The sequence below is a fragment of the Curcuma longa genome, chromosome 3, assembly GCF_044706935.1.
Source record: "Curcuma longa cultivar G26 ecotype Majalengka, Jawa Barat chromosome 3, ITB_CL_G26_1.1, whole genome shotgun sequence".
NCBI lineage: Eukaryota > Viridiplantae > Streptophyta > Magnoliopsida > Zingiberales > Zingiberaceae > Curcuma > Curcuma longa.
This window is the reverse complement of record NC_133863.1, coordinates 11612492-11633072: the sequence shown is the minus strand read 5'-3', so window position 1 is coordinate 11633072 and position 20581 is coordinate 11612492. Positions and strand designations below refer to the sequence as shown.

General features: G+C 36.8%; 3 protein-coding genes and 1 pseudogene across 6 annotated transcripts; 3 read left to right on the top strand and 1 right to left on the bottom strand.

Annotated features, from left to right (window-relative positions):
• The first annotated feature begins 24 nt into the window (after positions 1-24).
• On the top strand, positions 25-1002 carry LOC141822742 (putative beta-1,4-xylosyltransferase IRX9H; annotated as a pseudogene).
• A 962-nt stretch (positions 1003-1964) lies between these two features.
• LOC141825649 (uncharacterized) lies at positions 1965-5739 on the top strand. 2 transcript variants are annotated; one of them, XM_074713034.1, is made up of 6 exons: positions 1965-2659; positions 2737-2785; positions 2880-2971; positions 4593-4711; positions 4866-4930; positions 5497-5739. In XM_074713034.1, the coding sequence occupies exons 1-5, from the start codon at positions 2568-2570 to the stop codon at positions 4886-4888; spliced, it is 375 nt and encodes a 124-aa protein (XP_074569135.1). In that variant the 5' UTR covers positions 1965-2567; the 3' UTR covers positions 4889-4930; positions 5497-5739. The 2 variants fall into 2 exon arrangements, with proteins under 2 accessions (XP_074569135.1, XP_074569134.1); XM_074713033.1 differs by having other exon boundaries at positions 4593-4722.
• A 919-nt stretch (positions 5740-6658) lies between these two features.
• Positions 6659-10450, bottom strand: LOC141823689 (uncharacterized). The gene is made up of 8 exons (XM_074710953.1): positions 10445-10450; positions 8452-9662; positions 8284-8349; positions 8030-8174; positions 7724-7942; positions 7383-7566; positions 7014-7212; positions 6659-6927 (listed from the first exon to the last, which is right to left on the bottom strand). Exons 1-8 carry the CDS (start codon positions 10448-10450, stop codon positions 6810-6812), a joined length of 2148 nt encoding a protein of 715 aa, XP_074567054.1. The 3' UTR covers positions 6659-6809.
• A 1844-nt stretch (positions 10451-12294) lies between these two features.
• Positions 12295-20342, top strand: LOC141824608 (AP-4 complex subunit mu). 3 transcript variants are annotated; one of them, XM_074711925.1, is made up of 14 exons: positions 12295-12444; positions 12631-12723; positions 13216-13310; positions 13690-13893; positions 14066-14182; positions 14307-14435; positions 16007-16133; positions 18000-18100; positions 18202-18306; positions 18426-18520; positions 19195-19282; positions 19573-19633; positions 19717-19790; positions 20135-20342. In XM_074711925.1, exons 2-14 carry the CDS (start codon positions 12666-12668, stop codon positions 20231-20233), a joined length of 1353 nt encoding a protein of 450 aa, XP_074568026.1. In that variant the 5' UTR covers positions 12295-12444; positions 12631-12665; the 3' UTR covers positions 20234-20342. The 3 variants fall into 3 exon arrangements, with proteins under 3 accessions (XP_074568026.1, XP_074568024.1, XP_074568025.1); XM_074711923.1 differs by having other exon boundaries at positions 12557-12723; XM_074711924.1 differs by having other exon boundaries at positions 12546-12723.
• Positions 20343-20581: the final 239 nt, after the last annotated feature.

The following is a 20581-nucleotide window of genomic DNA, read 5'->3' as shown; positions in this document are numbered from 1 at the left end:
AACTTTTTTCCCCAACATCGGCTCCTGATTGAGATCTCGATCTTCGTCCTCGCTCTGGCCATTTTGAGCGAGCATTTGTTGCTGCCATGGCGCTCCATCTCCGTCTTCATGCCAAACGCCGAGAATCTTGTCTCCTCTCGCTCTCCTCGTTCTCCCTCCGATTCAGATGATAAAGAGTCGTTCACTCTCTTGATCACATGCCATCGGTCCGTCGAGCTCAATCGGCAGCTAACGCCGTCAATGATCGGCCTCTTCACCACCATCAAGGGCTTCCCTGCCTCAACGCCGGCCGGCATCACTCCAGCGTCTCCGCCGCTCCTCCTTACTCTCTCTTCGCCTCCCGTGCTGAGCCATAGCATCACAGCAATCCATGGAAGCGCCACCTTTTCCGCTTGCTCTTCTTCTTCCTCCTCGGTTTTCTCTTCGGCCTCTACCCCTTCCCGGAGCTTGACGACTTGCCCTTCTTTTCTCCCACCGTTTCCTCCATAAGTATGATTAACCTTCCGCGCCAGGATTTCGTAGCCCTTCTTCCCTGTAGTCGTCAGGAGATCGAGATCCAGGTGTCAGAGACGTCAGGACGCACGCCACGGATGAGCCAACGGATCCATCGCGCAGTGGGAAGCTGCTGCTCGTCGTCACGCCCACGTACAACCGCGCCTCGCAGGGTTACTACCTGAACCGGTTGGGGCAAACGCTGCGCTTGGTGCCTCCTCCGCTTCTTTGGATCGTGGTGGAGATGCACGTGGCTTCTGCGGAGACCTCGCAGATCCTCATGGACGCCGGAGTTATGTGCAGACATCTGCGAGAAGAACACAACCAACATCAAGGACAGAGGCGTTCATCAGCGAAACACAGCACTCGAGCATATCCAGAAGCACCGCCTGGATGGGATTGTGTACTTCGCCGATGACGATAACATCTACTCACTTGAGCTGTTCGAGCAACCGAGGAAAATAAGGTGCCGAATCAAGTATTTTTAGTGTTCTTATACCTTACTGAACTATAAACAACAAATTCCTTACTAAAAAAAACAAAATTTCAAATTGAAGTTCTTGCTTCTTTTCATCATAGTTATTGCTTTACCTATGCCTTCATTTTGTGTTAATGTATCTATTGGGAGAATCAGTAAAAATTAAATCAATAAAGATGTAGAAACAATGAGTGGAAATGGAAAAACAGTGTCCATTTTGGGAAAGCAATCTAGCATCTCCTTTCCAAACAAATGGCATTGTTTGAACTTGTTGATAATATGACCTTTTCAAATTTTAGTTTGTTTCATCAAAGTATAAGTTTTCCCAAACAATGAAAATAAGGGGAAAATTTTCTGAGAGATTTATAAGTGGCTGAATAACCTAATGTAAATTGACTAATGTGACTGATAGATAAAGATGCCCTTCTAATGGACCCTTAGCAAATTGAAAGTGGTGCTTAACACCTTTGATGAGATTACGTAGATATAGATGAAAAATGGATTATAGGTACTTAACAGAAACGATAAAATATAAGAAAATTTTAATTTTGATTTACTCGCTTTTAAAATTTATTAAGATCAAATAATTTTAATAATATTTAATAAAAATATCATAATTTTAATAATTAAATTTTTATTTTGAGACTTTTTTTATTTGTTTAATAATTTTATATAAATTTTAGAAAAATATGATATTAAGTGACTCAAATTTTACGCACAATTCACTACTAAAAAATCACAGTTTTGCGGCAGTTATTTACCGGCGGTTTTTAAAACCGCCGCTATTGTCTTTTTTCCCGGCGGTTTGAATTAACCGCCGCAAAAATAAATTTTTAGCGGCGGTTTAAATTTGATTTAATAACAGCGGTTTACAATTTAACCGCCGCTATATTTTATTTTCTCCGGCGGTTTACAATAACCGCCGTTATTTTCTAACCCTACCGACCCGTTAAACCGCTCCCTCTCGCCCGAACACGCCGCGGTTCAACTCTCCCCAACCCTAAACTTCACGCCGCGCCTCCCTGTCGCCCCGAACCCTACTTCCTGCGCCGCCGAACCTTCCACTCCTTCCACTCAGTTCGTGCAGAGACTTCGCCGCCGAGACTTCCTCTCCGGACGCCGCAGGTCCCTCTCGCCCGAACCCTAAACTTCCTCTCCGGCGTCCTGCGATTTCTTGCCGCCGTGCCTTCCACCCAGTCCGTGCAGAGACTTCGCCGCCGAGACTTCCTCTTCGGACGCCGCGGCTCCCTCTCGCACGAACCCTAAACTTCCTCTCCGGGTTCCTGCGATTGCTTGCCGCCGAGCCTTCCACCCAGCCCGTGCAGAGACTTCGTCGCCGAGTCTTTGTTGCTATAGTTGTGGACTGTTGTTATCATTCTTTTTCACTTCACTGTCAACTAAGATTTTTCTAATCATTTTTAGATATAGTTAATACGTCCCAATTTTGTATAATTCTTAATGGACATCCAAATGATATCAAAGAAGTTCACTGTTCTTTCATTCAGATAAGCTAAGTTGTGTCTTGATATTGTTTCAAGCATGTATTTTTCATCCTCTCTCCAGTGCGAAGTACTTTAACACTTTCATGTAATGGTTAATGTGTAGGTATATCACATATGCCAAAGAGGAAGAAGCAGTGCGATGCATACAAGCAGCGCACAATTATGTTTTAGAAGGTAAAACCTTGAGGTAAGCACATAACCTGACCTCTGATTTCTTGAAATTATTGCTTGGAATTCTTATTCTATGACACTTGATTTTCTTAGAGCATGCTTTGGTACCACAAAATATTGCCGTGCATGGTTGAGGAACTTGGTATGTAGCATCTCCTCTTGTCCTCTCACAGGTTACGTATTTATCTGCTCGTCTATTTGCAGGATTTTATAAGCTGAGTTTGTTTTTGATTCAGACCTGCAGCAATCCCGATTGTCTGTATTTACATGACATAGGGAGCCAGGAGGACAACTTTACAAAAGATGAGACAATTTCAGCATATACTAGGTATTTCTCCCTCAAAGTTTGCATGAACTTTAAAATCTTTACCTCTCAGTATAAAGATGCAATTGTGTGTTGTGATCGAACCCTTGTGTTTATTGAATGTGTATCTTACTACAACATGCATCATTAATCACTCAATTGATAGGATATGTGTAGTAGTTGATGTATGGAGTCATTACAAAAAGGGTGGTTTGGTGTATGAAGCTCTCATCAATTCAGGGTCTCGGAGAAGGGTCGGACCATGTTAGGTCTATTTTATACAACCTTATCCTGATTGTAAGAGGCTGATTCCGCAACTCAAACCTGAACCTGTGACCACAAGGTTACACGACAGGAACTTTTTCATTGCCTTCATTTTTCATTGCAGCCCTAATTACTTTATATATCAAACAGGTTAAGCAATTAGTTATCTTTGCAACTGCTTTCATTCTAACCTCTTTTTTTTTTTTTTGCCTTCATTTCTTAATCGGCTTCTGGTTTTTGGAATTAGCATGAATTAGTTAATTCTGTTCAGCATCAGCCTGTCTGTTCTGGTCTTAATTTCAATTATCTTCCGATCTTCAAGTGAAGAATCCTGTTAAGTTCTATTCTCTTTCTTATATCTTGAATTTTTGTATCAAATTTCTACAGGTTATATTGGTAGATCATCATTGAGCCATAAGCAACTTGGTGGATCACTTGGTTTAACCATGTGAATTTAATAATCTGTCTATTGTGACCACACATTGTATGAAAGGGGTTATAAGGTAGTAGATTGTCATCCTCAGGGATTCAGATCCAGTACATATCCTGGTTTAGATGCATGAGCAAGACTGTAAAGTGATAAACAGAGTTGTATGTGCCTATATGTGCTAGCCATTGATTTACCGTTTGATTTGACAATGGTCCTCAATAGCTAGTCTGCCTTTAATCGTACCTATTAGTCCTTGTATACACTAACTAATATCTAGATATAGTGTTTTGAGGTAAAATTCGAAATATAGAATGATTGTCAACCTTTCAATGATATGCCACCTAGTTCAATTCTCCTGTGTGCCTGCTATTTTACCTTCAAACAAACTTTTGTATGCATCATCCTTAGTTTTTAATGGTCAGTATTCACAATTAGGGTAGTCGAGGAGGAAATGTAGGATATCAGTGTTTTTTCTAGTATCATATGGCTTATGAGATGTTAAAGACTGATTAGGTACATTTCATGTGTTAATTCTACATCAATTCTATATCAAGGTAATTTGGCACTCTTTGCATTGGCTATTAGTTATTGCTGCCTGCTAACTCTAAGAATACATTTATTTACACTATATTATTGTATCAACCTGTCAAGTCATACTTGAGTACCTACATTATTGTATCAACCTGTTAACTCATACTTGAGTGCCTATTGATTATTGAGGGCCATACTAAGAATACACTGAAAATATTCAATTGTATAAATGAGCATCTACTTGTGTTTTACCATGGGTCCTTTACATAAATTAGAGGCAAGCCAACTACTTCCTTTGTTTTTTCATTTTGAGCATACTTTTTTTTGTTTCACTCGCACTCTAGTGGCTGTTTATAAACTTTTTTTTTCCTATTACTGTACTTAATAATCCATGAACTAGTTTAACTTATGCCATTGCAGGGGTAGGGTTCCGCAAACTACTTTAAACAATTCACAGCGACGGTCTGGAAATTTGTTGCCTCCTCCAGTAGATGACGTCAGCATTAATGGAGCAGGCTCAGACAAGCTTCCAGTCAAAGGTTCCTGTAATGTAAGCAGATAGTCTTCAGTAGTAGATGCACTTGTTTAGACAAGAACTGCTATCTTCTAAGAGACCAAATCCACCTTATGCCTTTTGTTTTTCTATCTCATTATTTTTCAAACTAGGTATTCATACATAATGCTCCTTGCCAGGTCAAAGGTTCTCCTCCCAATAGTAGTCTTGGAAAATTCAATGCTTTACCAGCAGCTGCTTCATGGTATATTGCTTTTAACTACTAATACATCCACATCAATGACATGACATGATTCAACTCAAAAAGCTAGCTTTGAATCCGTAAAGGTTTCTCTTTTTCACATTAGAAATAGACAATATTTTCATGAATAACACTCTACTTATGCAATAATGTTCTTTAGTCCATAATGACAATTTATTGGTTTAAAATAGAGCACTGGCCATATTTGCTCTTTCCAGAACTAATCTATCTTGCAATTTCTTAGTTAAATTTGATCAAGTACATCTAAATGATTTGGTTAATGTATATGTTTGGTGTTATAATCCACTTCTTTGTATTTTCCTTTATTCTAGATTTGTTGTGTGTATCACTTTGGTTCCTTATTTGCAATGGTTCCGTATTTGCTGGTGTTTTGTTCTTTAGGTTATAGTTTGTCTAAGTGAAATATTGAATCAAACTTTAGGCCAGCTTTGTGTTGTCTGTTAAGCATTCTGCCTTTTTTTTATGTACATAATTTTGTGTAGTATTGAATCTAGCATAAGTGACAAGATTTAGTTTGTCTCTTCTAATTTTTTTTTGTACTTGTGCAGACATGCCTACTTTACATGTTTGAAGAGCGCTCCAGATGACTACTTTTCAAAAAACAACGAATTTGCAACCTGGTTGAAGGAAAAGAGAGGGATCTATTTCTAGGATTTGACATCTGAGAAAGCTAGAGAGATTTCTCAGTTTTTTTGTAACCAAACAAAGTTTCAGTTTTTTTGTAACCTAAATTCATTGTATTTGACATCTGACAACTTTGATATCCATGTGTAATGATTGATATTTGTTTACTAGTTTTGTAAGAAATTAATGCAAGTAAAATTTTCTATTTATTACAATTTTTGGTTTAATTTTTGTATTTATTTATAAAAACTATCGCGGGCTGAAAAATTTGTAATTGCACACTCAAAGCTTAAACTGCCGGGAAATTATTTTGCGGCAGTTTTAGCAAACCGCCGGGAAACCATTTCGCGGCAGTTTTAGCAAACCGTCGGGAAACCATTTCGCGGCAGTTTTAGCAAACCGCCGGGAAATATTTCGAACCGCCGCAAAAACAACCGTCGAGAAATATTTCGAACCGCCGCAAAAACAACCGCCGGGAAATATTTCGAACCGCCGCAAAAACAACCGCCGGGAAATCTATTTTAGTGGCGGTTATTCCAGCGGTTCTCTAAAACCGCCGCTAAATGGTTTAATGACACCGGTATCAGCGGCGGTTTGGTAAACCGCCGGGAAATGATTTTGCGGCGGTTCCAAACCGCCGCTAAATGAATTTTAAACCGCCGGGAAATCCTTTTTTTCTTGTAGTGATTTTATGTGCTGAAAATATAATTTTTATACTAAAATGCTAATTTTTTAGCTTTTATTTGACATATATACTTCATAACACCTTATTAATAATATTTAATTTTAAATAAAATAGCATTTGAAAACTTTATTTTATTTTATGAAAAAATTGTATTTTTTGCTTTTCATTGATCTTATAAGAGTGTAGGCTTGTCGATGGGTGGTTGTAGGCTTGTAGCAAAATTTTAGGAGTGCCCATGGGATGGGATGATAACTAAATACTTTTAGTAAAATTAAAATAAATAAATAACAAAAAAGGAAAAAATGAAATGAACGTAAAGTGAAATGACAATGGCATGAAATAAAATGAAATACAAAAGGCAATAGTGTGTTCCATGTTCCCTAGCACAGATATAGCACCTATTCAATCCTTTGTCCTAGTTATACATACATAGCTAAAACGAAAATATTCTAAAACTCAATTTAAGTTCTTCCTATAGGATGATACATAGAAGAATGACATTCATAACCAGGTCCTTCCTATAGGATGATACTTCTCAATTTACGTTCTCGCCTAATTTTCATCTGCGAGGATTTTCTGCTTCTTCCATTGGTATGCTGCTTCCAGTAGCTTCATATTAGGCGCTAAAGCTACTTCGTCAGGGAAGATGTAATCTATGTACTCCTCAAACCTGAACCAGAATCATCATCTTTTGTTAGCTCATTTTCACACACCACAATTAAAAAACAAATGCAAAAGATGAGAGGATGTGCATACGCAGCAGGAGTTCCATCTTCTGATGAAATAGGTCTCTTCCTTTTCACCTTCCTCGGCAGTTTATTCTGAACTATGTTAATGTCCCCGAGACTACCAAAACTTCTCTCCAAGTTCAACCACTCCTCCAAAAGCATTGCTCTTTCCTCCTTCAACTCTGGCACATTCGTTCTCAAGTAGTCAAATGCCAACTCAAAAACCCCTGTTAGGATGGAAAAATGATTGGTTATTTGAATCCAACAGTTAGATGTTCTCACCTATTCAAGTAGGGCAGCAAGTGTATAAATATCAAGATTATTATAATAGAAAGTGATCTACTTGCAAAGGGGTTTGGTAAGAAATCACAAACAAGAAAAGTTGAACTAAATTTACCTCTGCATCTTTCAATCCTCTCCCTTTCTTGCTCTTCATTATCATTGTTCTTCTCCTGAACAGAAGCCTCAAACTTGGCATAACTAATCCAGACCTTCAGGTGCTTGGTCCGATCAAGTAGTCTATCATAGAGCTGTCTTGTTCTCTCAAATTCTCCTTCTGCTATCTCAAAGTCGATATATGCCTGAGAACAAGGGACAAGGAAGTTATACAAGTGTCAAACACTTTTAAAGAATACAAAAAAAGAAAGAGAGTATTTTAGAAACTATAAGTAAACATATCAGGCCTATTAGCTTAAATAACCAGAATTATTTAAACAAGAAAAATTTAACATTGCATACCTTCCAGAGCAACTCTGGCATGTCCAATGCAGGTTGAGCAATTGCAAGCTCAAACAATGCTCGAGCACGCTCTGTTTCATTCAATGTCCTCTCAAACTCAGCATATTTGCACCATGCGTAGCAGTTAGCAGGCGCCCACTCCAGATACTTCTCATACAGGGCTCTGCAGCGAGTTACATTGCCTAGTTGGAGTTCAATTTCGATGTACTGCTTAAATATCTGTTAAATATATAAACGTACTTAGACAAATGACCACCACAAACAAACATTTCTAAATCGACTATACATTTCCAAGTAGCAACATACCTTATCCTTTGGTGCCATTCCAATGGCATTTCCCAAGATTTGTCGTGCAGCCTTTAGGTTCCTTTGTCTTATCTCAAATTGTGCTGCCATGAGCCAAATCTTTGCAAAAGAAAACTTCTTGTGAGGTATTAACTTTAAACATTCCCTGGACCAAGCACAGACTACATGTAAGATATTGTATAACATATGACATAAAATGCTGCCATCTATCATAAATATTGCAATAGAAATGAGGAAAAGTAATGGACGCTTACCTGTAAACCTCCCTCGTTCTATCCATATCTTGCGCTTCCAGTTCTTCATATAATGCATAATTTATCCTATGATACAACAAAAGTCATGGATCAAACAACCAAACAATTGCAAACAAAAATACAAGTTGTAGATATGTATTAGTCTTGAAACATACTAAAATAGCTTACCATAAGTAGATATATCTTTGCCAATACAGCTTCTCCTCTGCTAGAGGCAAATTGGCTATTGCTCTTTCATACACCTCCCTCACTAGATCCTTGTTTCCACCATTCTCCTCCAGCCTTATGTAATCAAACCAGGAGTCATAGTTTAAAGAGTTCTTCTTCACCTCCTCTTCATACTGAAATCTTCTTTTACTTGTGATTGCATCTTCAATACCCGTCTTGTCTCCGTATTGCTTTTCAAATACCAAATATCTTTTATACAAATCCTCGGCCCTCCCCTTGGGGAGGTGGTCTAAGGAGTAACGGTATATGCTGCGAGCTCGTTCAGTCTCCTTGCACCACTCCTCAAACTCTGCAAATCCAATAAAAAGCTGCTCTGCTTCCTCCTCCTCAGAGAGAAGATTGATTGCGCGCTCATATACCGCGCGAGCGCGAGCAATCTCACCGCGCTTGGCCTCGAACCTGGCATACTTAATGAAAGAGGAAAGACTAGGGTGGCAAACTACAAACCGTTCGTAAATAGCGCGCGCAAGATCAACCTCGTTGTAGCGAAGCTCAAATTTGATGTATGAAAGCCAGCCCTGAGAGTCGGGCTGCCAATCCATCCAACGTTCAAAAATCTGGCGAGCGCATGCAACATTGCCAAGCATCTCTTCCATGTGGATGTACTTGTACCAAAGTTGGTCGACGCGGGGAAGGAGGGCGACGGCGCGGTCCCATACGTTACGAGCGTGATTGATAAAGCGGTTTCGCATCTCCAGCTCCGCATATTTGAGCCACAGCGTAGGGTTGCGATAGTCGACGTCGAGAACGCGCTCCCAGATGGATCGAGCGCGAGCCAAGTCCCCTTGAGAATCCTCCCAGGCGGCATACTTGACCAAGGCGCCAGTGTTCCAGCGAGCGCGCCGTATGAGATCTTCGAATTCCTTACGCTTGCGGAGCCGGTAGTCGGCTAGCTCGGGGGAGTCAGTAATCTTCTGCTTCGGCGGCCGGATCTCAGGCTCCTGCCGCTCGCGGGCCTCGCGCAGGATCTGCTCGGCGGTGATCTGGATGGGCGCTGGTGTCTTGTTCTTCACGCGGGTAGACCGCGGCAGCTTCACCTCGGTATCTGGCTTCGTTAGGAAGCCCTCCATATCTCCGGCGGGCTCGACGAAGCTGGGAAAGCAGGCAGGTAACCCACGACCGCGTTGGTGAGGGGAGAAGAGAAGTATAGGCTAGTTTCGGAAAAGACGAGATTTGTCTGGATTGAGATTTTTTTCCTTCGATATACATGTATATATAGGTGGCAGGGTTTGTTAAATTCAGTTCGAATAAATCGATTGAATCCGTTAAATTTAAAAATTCAGTTTAATTATTTTAAAATTTTAATTTTAAAAAAAAATCAGTTAATTCAATAATTCGGTTAAGTTACGGGTTTAAATTTTTTTATTCGATTAAATGGAATAATCCGATTAAATTAAATTAATCAAAATAAAAATAATAATTTATAAATTTGTAAGTAAATGAATTTATAAATTTCTAATTAATTGATAAATCTTCCATAATATTTTAAAAAAATCAGTTATTTCGGTTAAAATTGAATTAACTGATATTTTATTGGTTCGATTTGTTCGATTTAGCCATAAAAACAACAGTTAAATTATCATAATATATCTTTAATGGTCTAGAAATAGAATTCGTAATTTTAAACTCTAAAATGAAATTCTTCATCCAAACATCATACAAAATTACCTCAAAATAAAATACAAACTCAGCCTCCATAGTGAACGTTGTAGTCAACGTCTACATTACACTTCACTTATCTAATATATAGCTCTACCAGCTAGCATAAAAATATATCATTAAGTTGATTTTCGTGAATCAATGCAGTCGACGTAATCTGAATCAGAGTAGCCAATTACTTTCAAATTCTCATCTCGTCTAAATACAAGCATATAATATTTAGTTCATTGAAGGTATCTCATTACTTTCTTTACAACTTTCTAGTGGTTTATACCTGCATTACTTTAATATCTTCCTAACATGCCAACAATAATGCATGTCAAGTCTAATGCAGACCTAAACATACATCAAGCTTCCGACAGCATAGGCATAAGGAATGTTTTTCATTTATTCCCTTTCAAAGTTATTTTTCGAATATTGATTCATATTGAATTTGTCATCTTTTACAATGAGAGCTAAATTTAGTGAATAATTTTTCATCTGAAATTTCTCTAAAACTTTGTTGATATAGATTTCTTGAGACAAACATAAGATTCCTTGAAATCTATTTTTGTGTATCTTAATGTCAATAATATAAGATGCATCATCTATATCTTTCATATCAAAATTCTTAAAAAAGAATTATTTTACCTCGTATAATAAACTCTTATCATTGGTTGCAAGTAAAATATCATCCACATAGAGAATAAGGAAATAAATTTTGCTCTCACTAACCTTCTAGTATATACATTGATCCATGATATTTTTTAAGAAACCAAATGAAGAGATAACATCATAAAATTTTAAATATCATTATGGAAGTTTGTTTCAATCCATATATGAATTTCTTTAGTTTGTATACCAAGTCTTCAACTTTAATAGAGAAAAATAATCCTTTTGATTGTTTCATATAATCTCTTCCTTTAAATCTCCATTAAGAAATAATATTTTCACATCCATTTGTTATAACTCTAAATCAAAATATATAATCAATGTCATAATAATGCGAAAGGAATCCTACTTAAAGATGGGAGAAAATGTTTCTTTATTGTCAATTCCTTCTCTTTGTGTAAATCTTTTAGCCATGAGTCTTATTTTATATATCTCAATGTTGTTCAATGAGTCAACTCATTTGCATCTTATAGTTTTTGCACCATCGGATAACTTGACAAAATCTAAGATTTCATTCGATATCATAGAATTCAATTCTTTATCGTAGCATCATACTAAAATTTTAATTCACTACAACTTAAGGCTTTGAAAATATTTCAAGAAAATGAGCTTCAATATTAAAATTTAATTCTTATAGATACAAAACATAGTCATTTGGTATTATTGATTTTATTATTCTAGTAGATTTTTTAAATTATCCTCAGTTGAATAATTTCTTATTGTTGCTCATTATTAATTTGATCGACTAGATGTTCATTAATATTTTATGAAATCTTCTCAAATGATTGTCTAACACTCATTTGTGTTTAAGGGGTATGAATGGCAACTCATCCATAACTTGAAAAAAATGATTAATCGCCCCCGAGGCATAGCTGAGTTGGTTACGACGCAGCAGAGTTGCAGAAGAGGGCAAGGGTTCGAATCCTGACGAAGCCAGACAATACTCTTCTGCGTGATCAATTGCAATTTTTCGATTTACCTCCTCACAATTTATCTTTTTCAGAAACTATATCTAAGGAATGATCACTCCCACGAGTCAAATCATTCTTAAGAAATTTTACATTTCTTGACGCTATAATTCTTAAGAAAATGATGAACAACAAAGTGAAATAATTTTTCGAAAATATAATATTGAATCTCCAAGCATAAGGGAGGATTACAAGTAGAAAGCCTATCTGTGTGAAGAAAGTAAAGATCGTCATTATGAAATTGCAAGAGAAAATTACAGATAATTTTGATTTTTTTTTCTTGACAATGTTCGTCAGGAAGAGTTTCTATTTAATTCTCTTTCGTACAAGTCTCAGACTATACATTGATTCAAACTCCCTCCGCTCTAGTAAACAATGTCCAGTTCCATGTAGGGTTTGAGAGTAAAATGTCTAAATTTTGGATAGTAAAATGGAAAATTCTGAATTTCGAGAATCAAAATGAAATTTTGCAGAAGATCCGTGATATTGCTGGATTCGAGTCGGTGGCTTCTCTTTCCGGTGCTCCTTCGCACGGTGGCTGGTTCTCCGGTGGCGGATTCGCAGTGATTTTGAGAACCATCGCCAGTGCCGTTCTTGCACTTCTCCTTCTCATCTACTGGTATCTCAAACCCCGCGTCAGATCTGTGAGCTTTTGGTACTGTTCGTGTTCCGTTTGGCTAAGCTTTATTTGGATGCTTTTGATGGCTTTTCGATTCAATTTCCTGAGTTTTCGTTGGCTTTTGGATCCTTCTTGAGGCATTTTTCAGATGCTATTCTTGCAATCCTTCGTGTTTCATTTCATTACCGCCGAGTTCGTTGAATCCGATGGACTTTGGATCAGATCTAGGGCTTAGTTGAATCACCCTGCTGTTGAAGATGATCTCGCAGTTCTTCGTGCTGTCGCAGCGAGGCGACAACATCGTCTTCCGCGATTGTAAGTTCTCATTTTTCTGCTCCTTCACTTTTGACTCTCGATTCACCTATGATATCTTGGCTAAACAAAAGCAAGGCCTAGATCTGTATATCGCTTTGCCCTTCGGTATACTCTTAGATCTACTTTGGGCTGTTGTTTTCCGTGAATTGGCATAGTCATAGTTTCTGTTTTTTTTTATACTTTTGTGGTTATTTTCGTATCCAAATCCCAAACGATGAATTTCGAATATCATTTTTTTCAGGAAAATATATGGAGTGGATTGTGGTGTACAGTTTGCATTTCATTCATATTCCATCTACTAACTACTGTAGTAGTGCCTTTTATTTCCACTGAACTGATAGGTTTCTTTGTTATGGTGTTAATGCTTCAGAACAAGGATGAACACTCTGTTTATGTAACTTGAGATTGACCCCTTCAATTCGTAGTTGTACGTTTGATTTCTTTTCAATTGATAAAAAATGATTTTGATTATACTTTTATTAATCAACACAGATCGAGGTGAAGTGCCAAAAGGTAGTGCTGAGATATTCTTCCGCAAAGTAAAGTTCTGGAAAGAGGATGAAGAAGAGGAGGCTCCTCCTGTCTTTGTAAGTCTCTGTATGCAAAACTATTGCAATATCATGTCTTTTCCAAGCCATTGGTAAAAGGAAAAAAAACTTAAAATTAGTGCAGCGTTTTAGTAGATTTTGTTGACAAACTTTTGACTACGTCGACATTTTATGATTTATATTCATCTAGAAGTTTATGCGGCCAGTGCTCGAGGCTTCCATCTGATTATTGTATTGCACTTTACCTAGTCATCTGTGATTGGAGACTTTGATCGTCTAAACTCACTTGCCAAATTATTGATGGATTCTAATAATTTATCCTTTCTCATATAGTACTTTTGTTTGCTGATACAAGTATATATTTTCTGTTGCAGTCCTAATATCGTTACTACTTGACTTTTGCCTTTTCTGATTGCAGAATGTGGATGGGGTCAACTATATTCATGTGAAAGTGGCTGGGTTGTTTTTTGTGGCAACAACAAGGGTTAATGTTTCACCATCCCTTGTTTTGGAGCTCTTGCAAAGAATTGCACGTGTTATAAAAGACTATCTTGGCATTCTTAATGAGGATTCTTTACGGAAAAATTTTGTGCTCGTGTACGAATTACTTGATGAAGTTATAGTAAGTATTTGTTTAGCATAAGATACTTTTTAAATGTTTTTTGCACTACTTGATGAATTTGATAGTTTAGTACTATTGTTCATTTACTTCTATAAGTTTTGAATATTGATGAAAATAACTATCTCGGCTCTCTTTGTGGTTATAATGGTTGCATCTGACTTATTGTTTTCAGGATTTTGGTTATCCACAAACTACTTCCACAGAAGCTCTTAAGTCATATGTATTTAATGAACCAATTGTGGTCGATGTTGCACGATTGCCTACTCTTGGTCCTGCATCCATGTTTATGGTATTTCAATTTCTTTTATTAGGATCTTGATTTTCCTAACTTTGGTTGATTTTTTCTATCATATCGTCTGCATAGTTTTATTTGGTTAAATTTTAGCCAACAATTGTGATTTGTGTATTTGCAGCAAGGAGCTAAAAGGATGCCTGGCACTGCTGTTACCAAATCTGTGGTAGCTACAGAGCCTGGTGGCAGGAAGAGGGAGGAAATATTCGTTGATATTATTGAAAAAATAAGTGTCACATTCAGCTCTAGTGTGAGTATATTGATGTTTTTGTTGGTTCAGTGACGTCAAGCATTTGCATCGAAATTTTATTTGTTGTTGGTAGATTAGAGTTCCATACTACTGCAGACATGTTTGTTCAATGTAGTCTAACAACACTTTAGCAATTGCCACTGTCATATATCCATTCTACCTAGGATAAAGCATTTCGGTGGGAATTAGCAAATCTATTATGTAACATTCATGTTTCTCTGTAGTACTCTAAAGGAATTGCATATAAAACATGTGTTCATGCAGATTTATACAGTATGGATGTACTGTCAGCCAATGTAGTTGGAATAGTCAGATTTTACAAACTTTAAGAAATAGGTATATTATTTTCTTATGCATATACATGCTCGTGCAAATTATTGTCGGTATGGATGCACATTGTACTGCCAACCAGTGAAGTCGGGTAAAGGACATGTTAATAATCAGATTACGCGAACTTTATGAATGGTTATCAATTATTTCCTTACAGTATATTGCCCCTTTCAAAAGTTATTTAGTTAAGGTTTCATTGTGAGATGTTCTGTTAAATGAGTTTTGTCACCAGATTTTATTGGTATTATGGTTTGTGTAAACTAAAGAAAATGGAATCTGGTTGTTATCATTAGTATATCCATCAATCACTTAGTATTATGATTTGTGTAAATCCAGGAAAAAGCATTCTGGTTATTATCTTTACTATATCCTTCAATCACACAACCACTTGATTTGCCCGAATACTAAACTATGCATATATAGGCAGGAATGTAATGCTATAGAATATTCGTTAATTAGTTGATCTTGTATTTTTTTTCTCATGAGTACTACGCTAGGCATAGATAAACAGGAATATAATGTTTTTATAATGAATGCATCTGGGAAGAAATATCCTTCTTTATGTTTTTGTTTATAAAGAGTTAAGAATTGTTTGAGAATGCTGGACTCTGGTTGTGCTGATATCTAACTACTAATAGAGTGCTAGGATTGATTGAAAAAGCATTCCTTTCATGCTGCTGACCATATTGTAGGATCCTTAAGAATTTCTACATATGCAGATAGCTTTCTTTTGTTGTTTGTCTATTGTTCCAAATTCATGCTTAGTTTCCTTCTTCTTGTGGCCTACTGGATTCAAATTCAAAATCTTAATGCATGAAGAACCTGTAGCCGAACAAAATATTGCTGGTTTCTTGAAACAAACTTCCACTATTGGAAATAAAATGAAATCTTTTCTCTTTTGTTGTAGAAATACCATTTATACCCAGATCAATTGCTTCTTTTACATCTTTTTCTACTTGTAGCTCATTTGCTGAAAATTAGTATATAGCTTGAAATTTTTGTCAACTCATGATGTTCTGTGGCAATTATTAATGAATGATATGTTCCCTTGAGAAATTGTGGTGTTGAAAACTTCATGTTTCCATCTTTGAGGGTTGTTTTTCAATTTCATGGATTTATTTTAGTGGGTTAATATGAGGCATTTGTTGGTTCAATAATTTTGTGAATCTCATGAGGAGCTTGAATATCCTCATTGGCTATACATGTATATTCTGCCAGTCTGACATGAGATAATGAAATAGGGTTATATCCTCACATCAGAAATTGATGGCACCATTCAAATGAAAAGCTACCTTACTGGAAACCCAGAAATTCGTCTTGCTCTTAACGAGGACTTGGGCATTGGTAAAGGCAGTGCTTCTCTTTATGGTAAGAATGAACCTAGTGCATCTCTTCGTTGCTATTATTCTCTTGGAGATTCAATTTGAACTAATTTCTTTCTTATCGTATTCATGAATCCTAATGCTTACTGAAATTAGTTGACTCTAAATTCTGTTAATGTTCTTGCTGAACTGCATTGTTCATTGTTTGGATCTTCTTCTTCTTGTTACGGTATCTACTCTTTACAAAAAATCATGAGGAAATGGACAGTGTGGCTGATCCCCAGCCCAATCTCTTGTTGGAGTTGCTTAAGGGACCAGTGGTAATCGAGGAATATGAATCTTAGTTTTCTACTTTATTGGTGCACTCAAGGCTTGTCCTTTTTAATTGAAATTTTTTAGATGTTCAAAACTTTGGAAAATGCTTGTAGAATTGTAGGCAAAAAGTTAGTGTTTTTAAATCAACTATTTGAATTTGGCTAAGTGTTAAATCAGGAAAAGTTCAGTTGATACTTGTGGATTTCAGTAAGAGTTGTAATATATAAGTTTTTAATTAATTTGCTTTTTTGCATTTACCATAAAATATGAAGAAGCCGAGTGAAATTGTGTATTCCCATTAGTGATTAAGGTACTAATCACATTAGGTACAATTGACCCATCGAACTGAGTTCGAGTTCCAGAGGGTCCTTTATGTTTGTTTATAACATAATGCCTGCTTGGACAAAACATAGCACATATTCGCCTCCATTATCTTGGGAGTTGGGACTACCCATTTTGTTTACCTAAATACTATTGCACTATTCTGATTTATTATATTAAGGCATGGGCAAAATCATAATTTTATTTTTTATCTCCTTTCCTCCACTCCTAGTTCCCACCTTGCTTCAGTTTCCTTGCTACCCACCATCTGCTCCCACCTTTCTTTCTTGTTCCACTCCTCCCCACCACATGCTTCCTTCTCTTTTCCTTTCTCCTCGCCCATTTCCTCACTAGTGCTTGATCACTCCTCTTTCCTGTTCTCACCACTATCTCTTCTCACTGTCAACGCGCTAGCTGTTATGCTCCCACTCCTGAGTCATGATGTACATGACAAACTACTTGCAACTGGTGAAATCCATTGTGTGGCCACTGACCAAAGCAACCAACTCCTGCATGCCAAATCTGATGGCAACCACGAAAGGTCGCTTTCTAATTCTGCAGGATGCAAGTTTGTCCTTGCAGCTGAGTGCCACGACAAAAAAGGCCCCTGAACATGGACAACATGTTGCACGTTGTGAGATTGCAGAAGAAATGGTAAACCTGATGCATAGAGTTAAAACTCTTTTGCATACACTTGATGTTATTATTTTGCCATCTTATTGTAGATTTAATGGAACCACCTCGTGTGGTAACAATCAGATGGTATTCTTCAAAATTTGGATCAAATGGACACAAAGTGCTATATAAAAAACTGTCAGATGGCAACTCGAAACTTGGCCTCAGTTCAGATGGGTAAAATGTAACTAGCCCGTGATTTTACCCAAATGCTGCACAAGTAACCTTAAGTACTAGGAGTTTTGGTAATTGTTGACTTCATTCTAGATTAGTCCATAATAATAAATCTTTAATTTCACTTGTATTTCCAATTGGTGAATAATTGATTTTCTTTGCTTGTAATCCTTCTTGGTGATTGTTGACCTCATTCTACATTAGTCCATAGTCATAATCTTTAATTTCATTGGTATTTCCAATAGGAACTTATTGGTTAATCTTGTTCTGATAATTAACTAAAGAACCTTTGGCTTAGTCAAAAGACTCAAAATTCATGAATGTCTCCCTAAAGTTTAAGAATTTGGAGAATTTAGTTACTGCAGCAAAAATTCATATATAGAGAACTTTTTTTCCATTTGTTTTACAACTAATCAACAATGTACAGACTATAGAAGTTCAGCAGGAGGGGCTGTAATACTTGATGACTGTAATTTCCATGAATCAGTTCGTCTTGATAGTTTTGATGTGGATCGAACTTTGACATTAGTGAGTATATTGTCTTAAATAAAGACATGTTTAAGAACAGAGGAGTTTGCCTCTGTAACATGTATGGAAAACAATATTCATTATGTGTATTATGGAAATAGATACCTCCAGATGGAGAATTCGCTGTAATGAACTATCGGATGACTCAGGAGTTCACCCCGCCTTTTCGGGTTAATGCATTGATTGAAGAAGCAGGACAATTAAAGGTATGTCATGCTGACATGGATTCTCTTGTCGTACAACTATTCAAGTCTAACAAGTTATTTCATGAATTCCATTTTTTTATGGCCATGGTTAATATCACTAAATATTCTATGCTGAACAGGCTGAAGTGATTATAAAAGTACGTGCAGATTTCGCAGCAAGTGTCACTGCAAACACGATTACACTACAGATGCCAGTGCCCGCTTACACATCAAGGTAGTTTTGTTTCTCCACTTATTATCTCTTTTTCTTTTGTCACCATCATCTTTCTCACATTGTACTCGTAGCCATTTCTCTTATACATTCTCCTCCTGTTAATGCTACTTACCATTGATTTAGGCCCTATGTTTTTGTGTTCTTGTGATCTTTCTCTTGTTAATGAATCAAGTCAGTTAATGAATTGAGTCATACAACAAATGATTTCCACAGAAGGGTTCTGTTACTATTGAGCACATACTCAAATGATGTAATAACTTCTAATTTTCCAGTCTTGACACCACTGAGGACTTGTCTTGTTACTGTTGGGTACATAGTCAAATGATGTAATAAAATGGTGCTCAATGTCTGTATCATATTGGCCATTTTGTTTATCAATGAAAATTTCTTTTTAAATTCTGCAAGATGTTATTATTGTTTTATAAAATGGTGACTCTGAAGTTTCATACCTGCGAACGATCCAACTTCTGTTTGTGAAAGACCCTTGGCAAGGTCTTCCTTCACTAGTTTTCTCTTGTCAATAATATTATAGTCAGTGTGTTTTCCATGCTGGGTTCTTTATTTGTTTAATTTGATGAATAATTCTGGTTATACGATGCTAGTCCTAAAAACAAAAATATAAATACCGGATAACAGTTCTGCCATTCAACTTATCATTTATTCTGGTTATACAGGGTTAGTTTTGAGCTAGAAGCTGGTGCAGTTGGGCAGACGACTGATTTTAAAGAGGGAGCTAAAAGACTTGAATGGTGTCTAAAGAAGGCATGGCTTTATTAAAATGTTTCCTTGAACTTGTATTGTATTTGTTTGTTACTATATTAAATATCAATTGTTAGATCATTTGGAAATAGATTAGATATCTATGGTCCAACTTTCATGATTCTAGTCTCAGTCACATCGTCCATCAAAGTTGGTGGATATTATCCAGTGCAAAGTCAATGACAAATTCTTTCATACAACTATATATTTTGTTTCTGTGTTCTTTTAAGTTGTTATTGTTTCTTTTAAGTTGTTAAATAACACCTTGCACTTGAACTTAAAAAACACTTCAGATTGTGGGTGGTGCTGAACACACTCTACGAACAAAGCTCACATTCTCACAGGAATCACATGGTAAGAGATGTGTATTATTCCTACTTGTTAAATTCCTTGCTCGGTTAATCTAGTTCTCACTTGTGTCTCATTCTTGGAAACAGGTAACATCACTAGAGAAGCTGGTCCTGTGAATCTGAACTTCACAATACCAATGTATAATGCGTCAAAGTTGCAGGTGAGATGGGCTTTCTCCATGTTCTCTTTATCCAATACGAGTTCGCTGAGATAGCTATAGTGTTGGCAAGTCTTAGTGTCATCAGGAATTTCCTCTTTGGCTTATCGATAACCTTTGTTGCACCAGAAATGTGTAGATAGGAAAAGTTAGTAGCAGTTTTCTACAAAATATAGAATGAATCCTTCAACATGCTTCTTTTTCCATTTTTATGAGAATACATGAAGTGGTTAGCTATCGCATAATCCAATTTAGATTACTCTGTTCGATATCACTTTTAAGTTACTAGTGTCAGAATTCAATCCTTAAGATCTACGCATTCATGACAGTATCTTTTTTCTGGGCAGGTAAGATATCTACAAATAGCAAAGAAGTCACCTTCCTACAATCCATATCGATGGGTAAGATACGTCACACAGTCGAACTCATACGTTGCTCGTCTGTGACAAGTTTAATGTTTTTCCTTTTGTATTCCGGTGAGATGGAGTTGGGACTGGTCCTTGTTGTACTTGCCTTTTTATTTACACTAATAAGAGATTAAATTGTGGAGTTGAATAGTCGTAGTCAAATTCTGCAAGATGAATGCTGTTCTTTCTCTTTATCAGTTCTTTCTATGCATAAGCTTTAGTTGAGTAACCTTCGACACTGTCATTCTTTACTCTATGCAATACGAACGCTGTTCGTTCCCTTTCATTGCCATATGATAAGATCCATACAATGCACGATGTCATATACATCAAGTGATATCTATTGTTTGATGGAGTAGATATTGTGTGCTTAATAATGAAACATTT

Excerpts from the sequence above, each read along its gene's own strand:
- LOC141825649 (XM_074713033.1), top strand. The coding sequence starts at position 2,568 with ATGTGTAGGTATATCACATATGCCAAAGAGGAAGAAGCAGTGCGATGC. Across the intron at positions 2,972-4,592 it reads ACAATTTCAGCATATACTAG|GGGTAGGGTTCCGCAAACTA; the intron begins GTATTTCTCCCT and ends ATGCCATTGCAG. Across the intron at positions 4,723-4,865 it reads CAGTCAAAGGTTCCTGTAAT|GTCAAAGGTTCTCCTCCCAA; the intron begins GTAAGCAGATAG and ends GCTCCTTGCCAG.
- LOC141823689 (XM_074710953.1), bottom strand. Across the intron at positions 8,350-8,451 it reads CAAAGATATATCTACTTATG|GATAAATTATGCATTATATG; the intron begins GTAAGCTATTTT and ends GTTGTATCATAG. Across the intron at positions 7,567-7,723 it reads TGCCAGAGTTGCTCTGGAAG|GCATATATCGACTTTGAGAT; the intron begins GTATGCAATGTT and ends CCTTGTTCTCAG.
- LOC141824608 (XM_074711925.1), top strand. The coding sequence starts at position 12,666 with ATGATCTCGCAGTTCTTCGTGCTGTCGCAGCGAGGCGACAACATCGTC. Across the intron at positions 12,724-13,215 it reads CAACATCGTCTTCCGCGATT|ATCGAGGTGAAGTGCCAAAA; the intron begins GTAAGTTCTCAT and ends TAATCAACACAG. Across the intron at positions 19,791-20,134 it reads ATAATGCGTCAAAGTTGCAG|GTAAGATATCTACAAATAGC; the intron begins GTGAGATGGGCT and ends TTTTCTGGGCAG.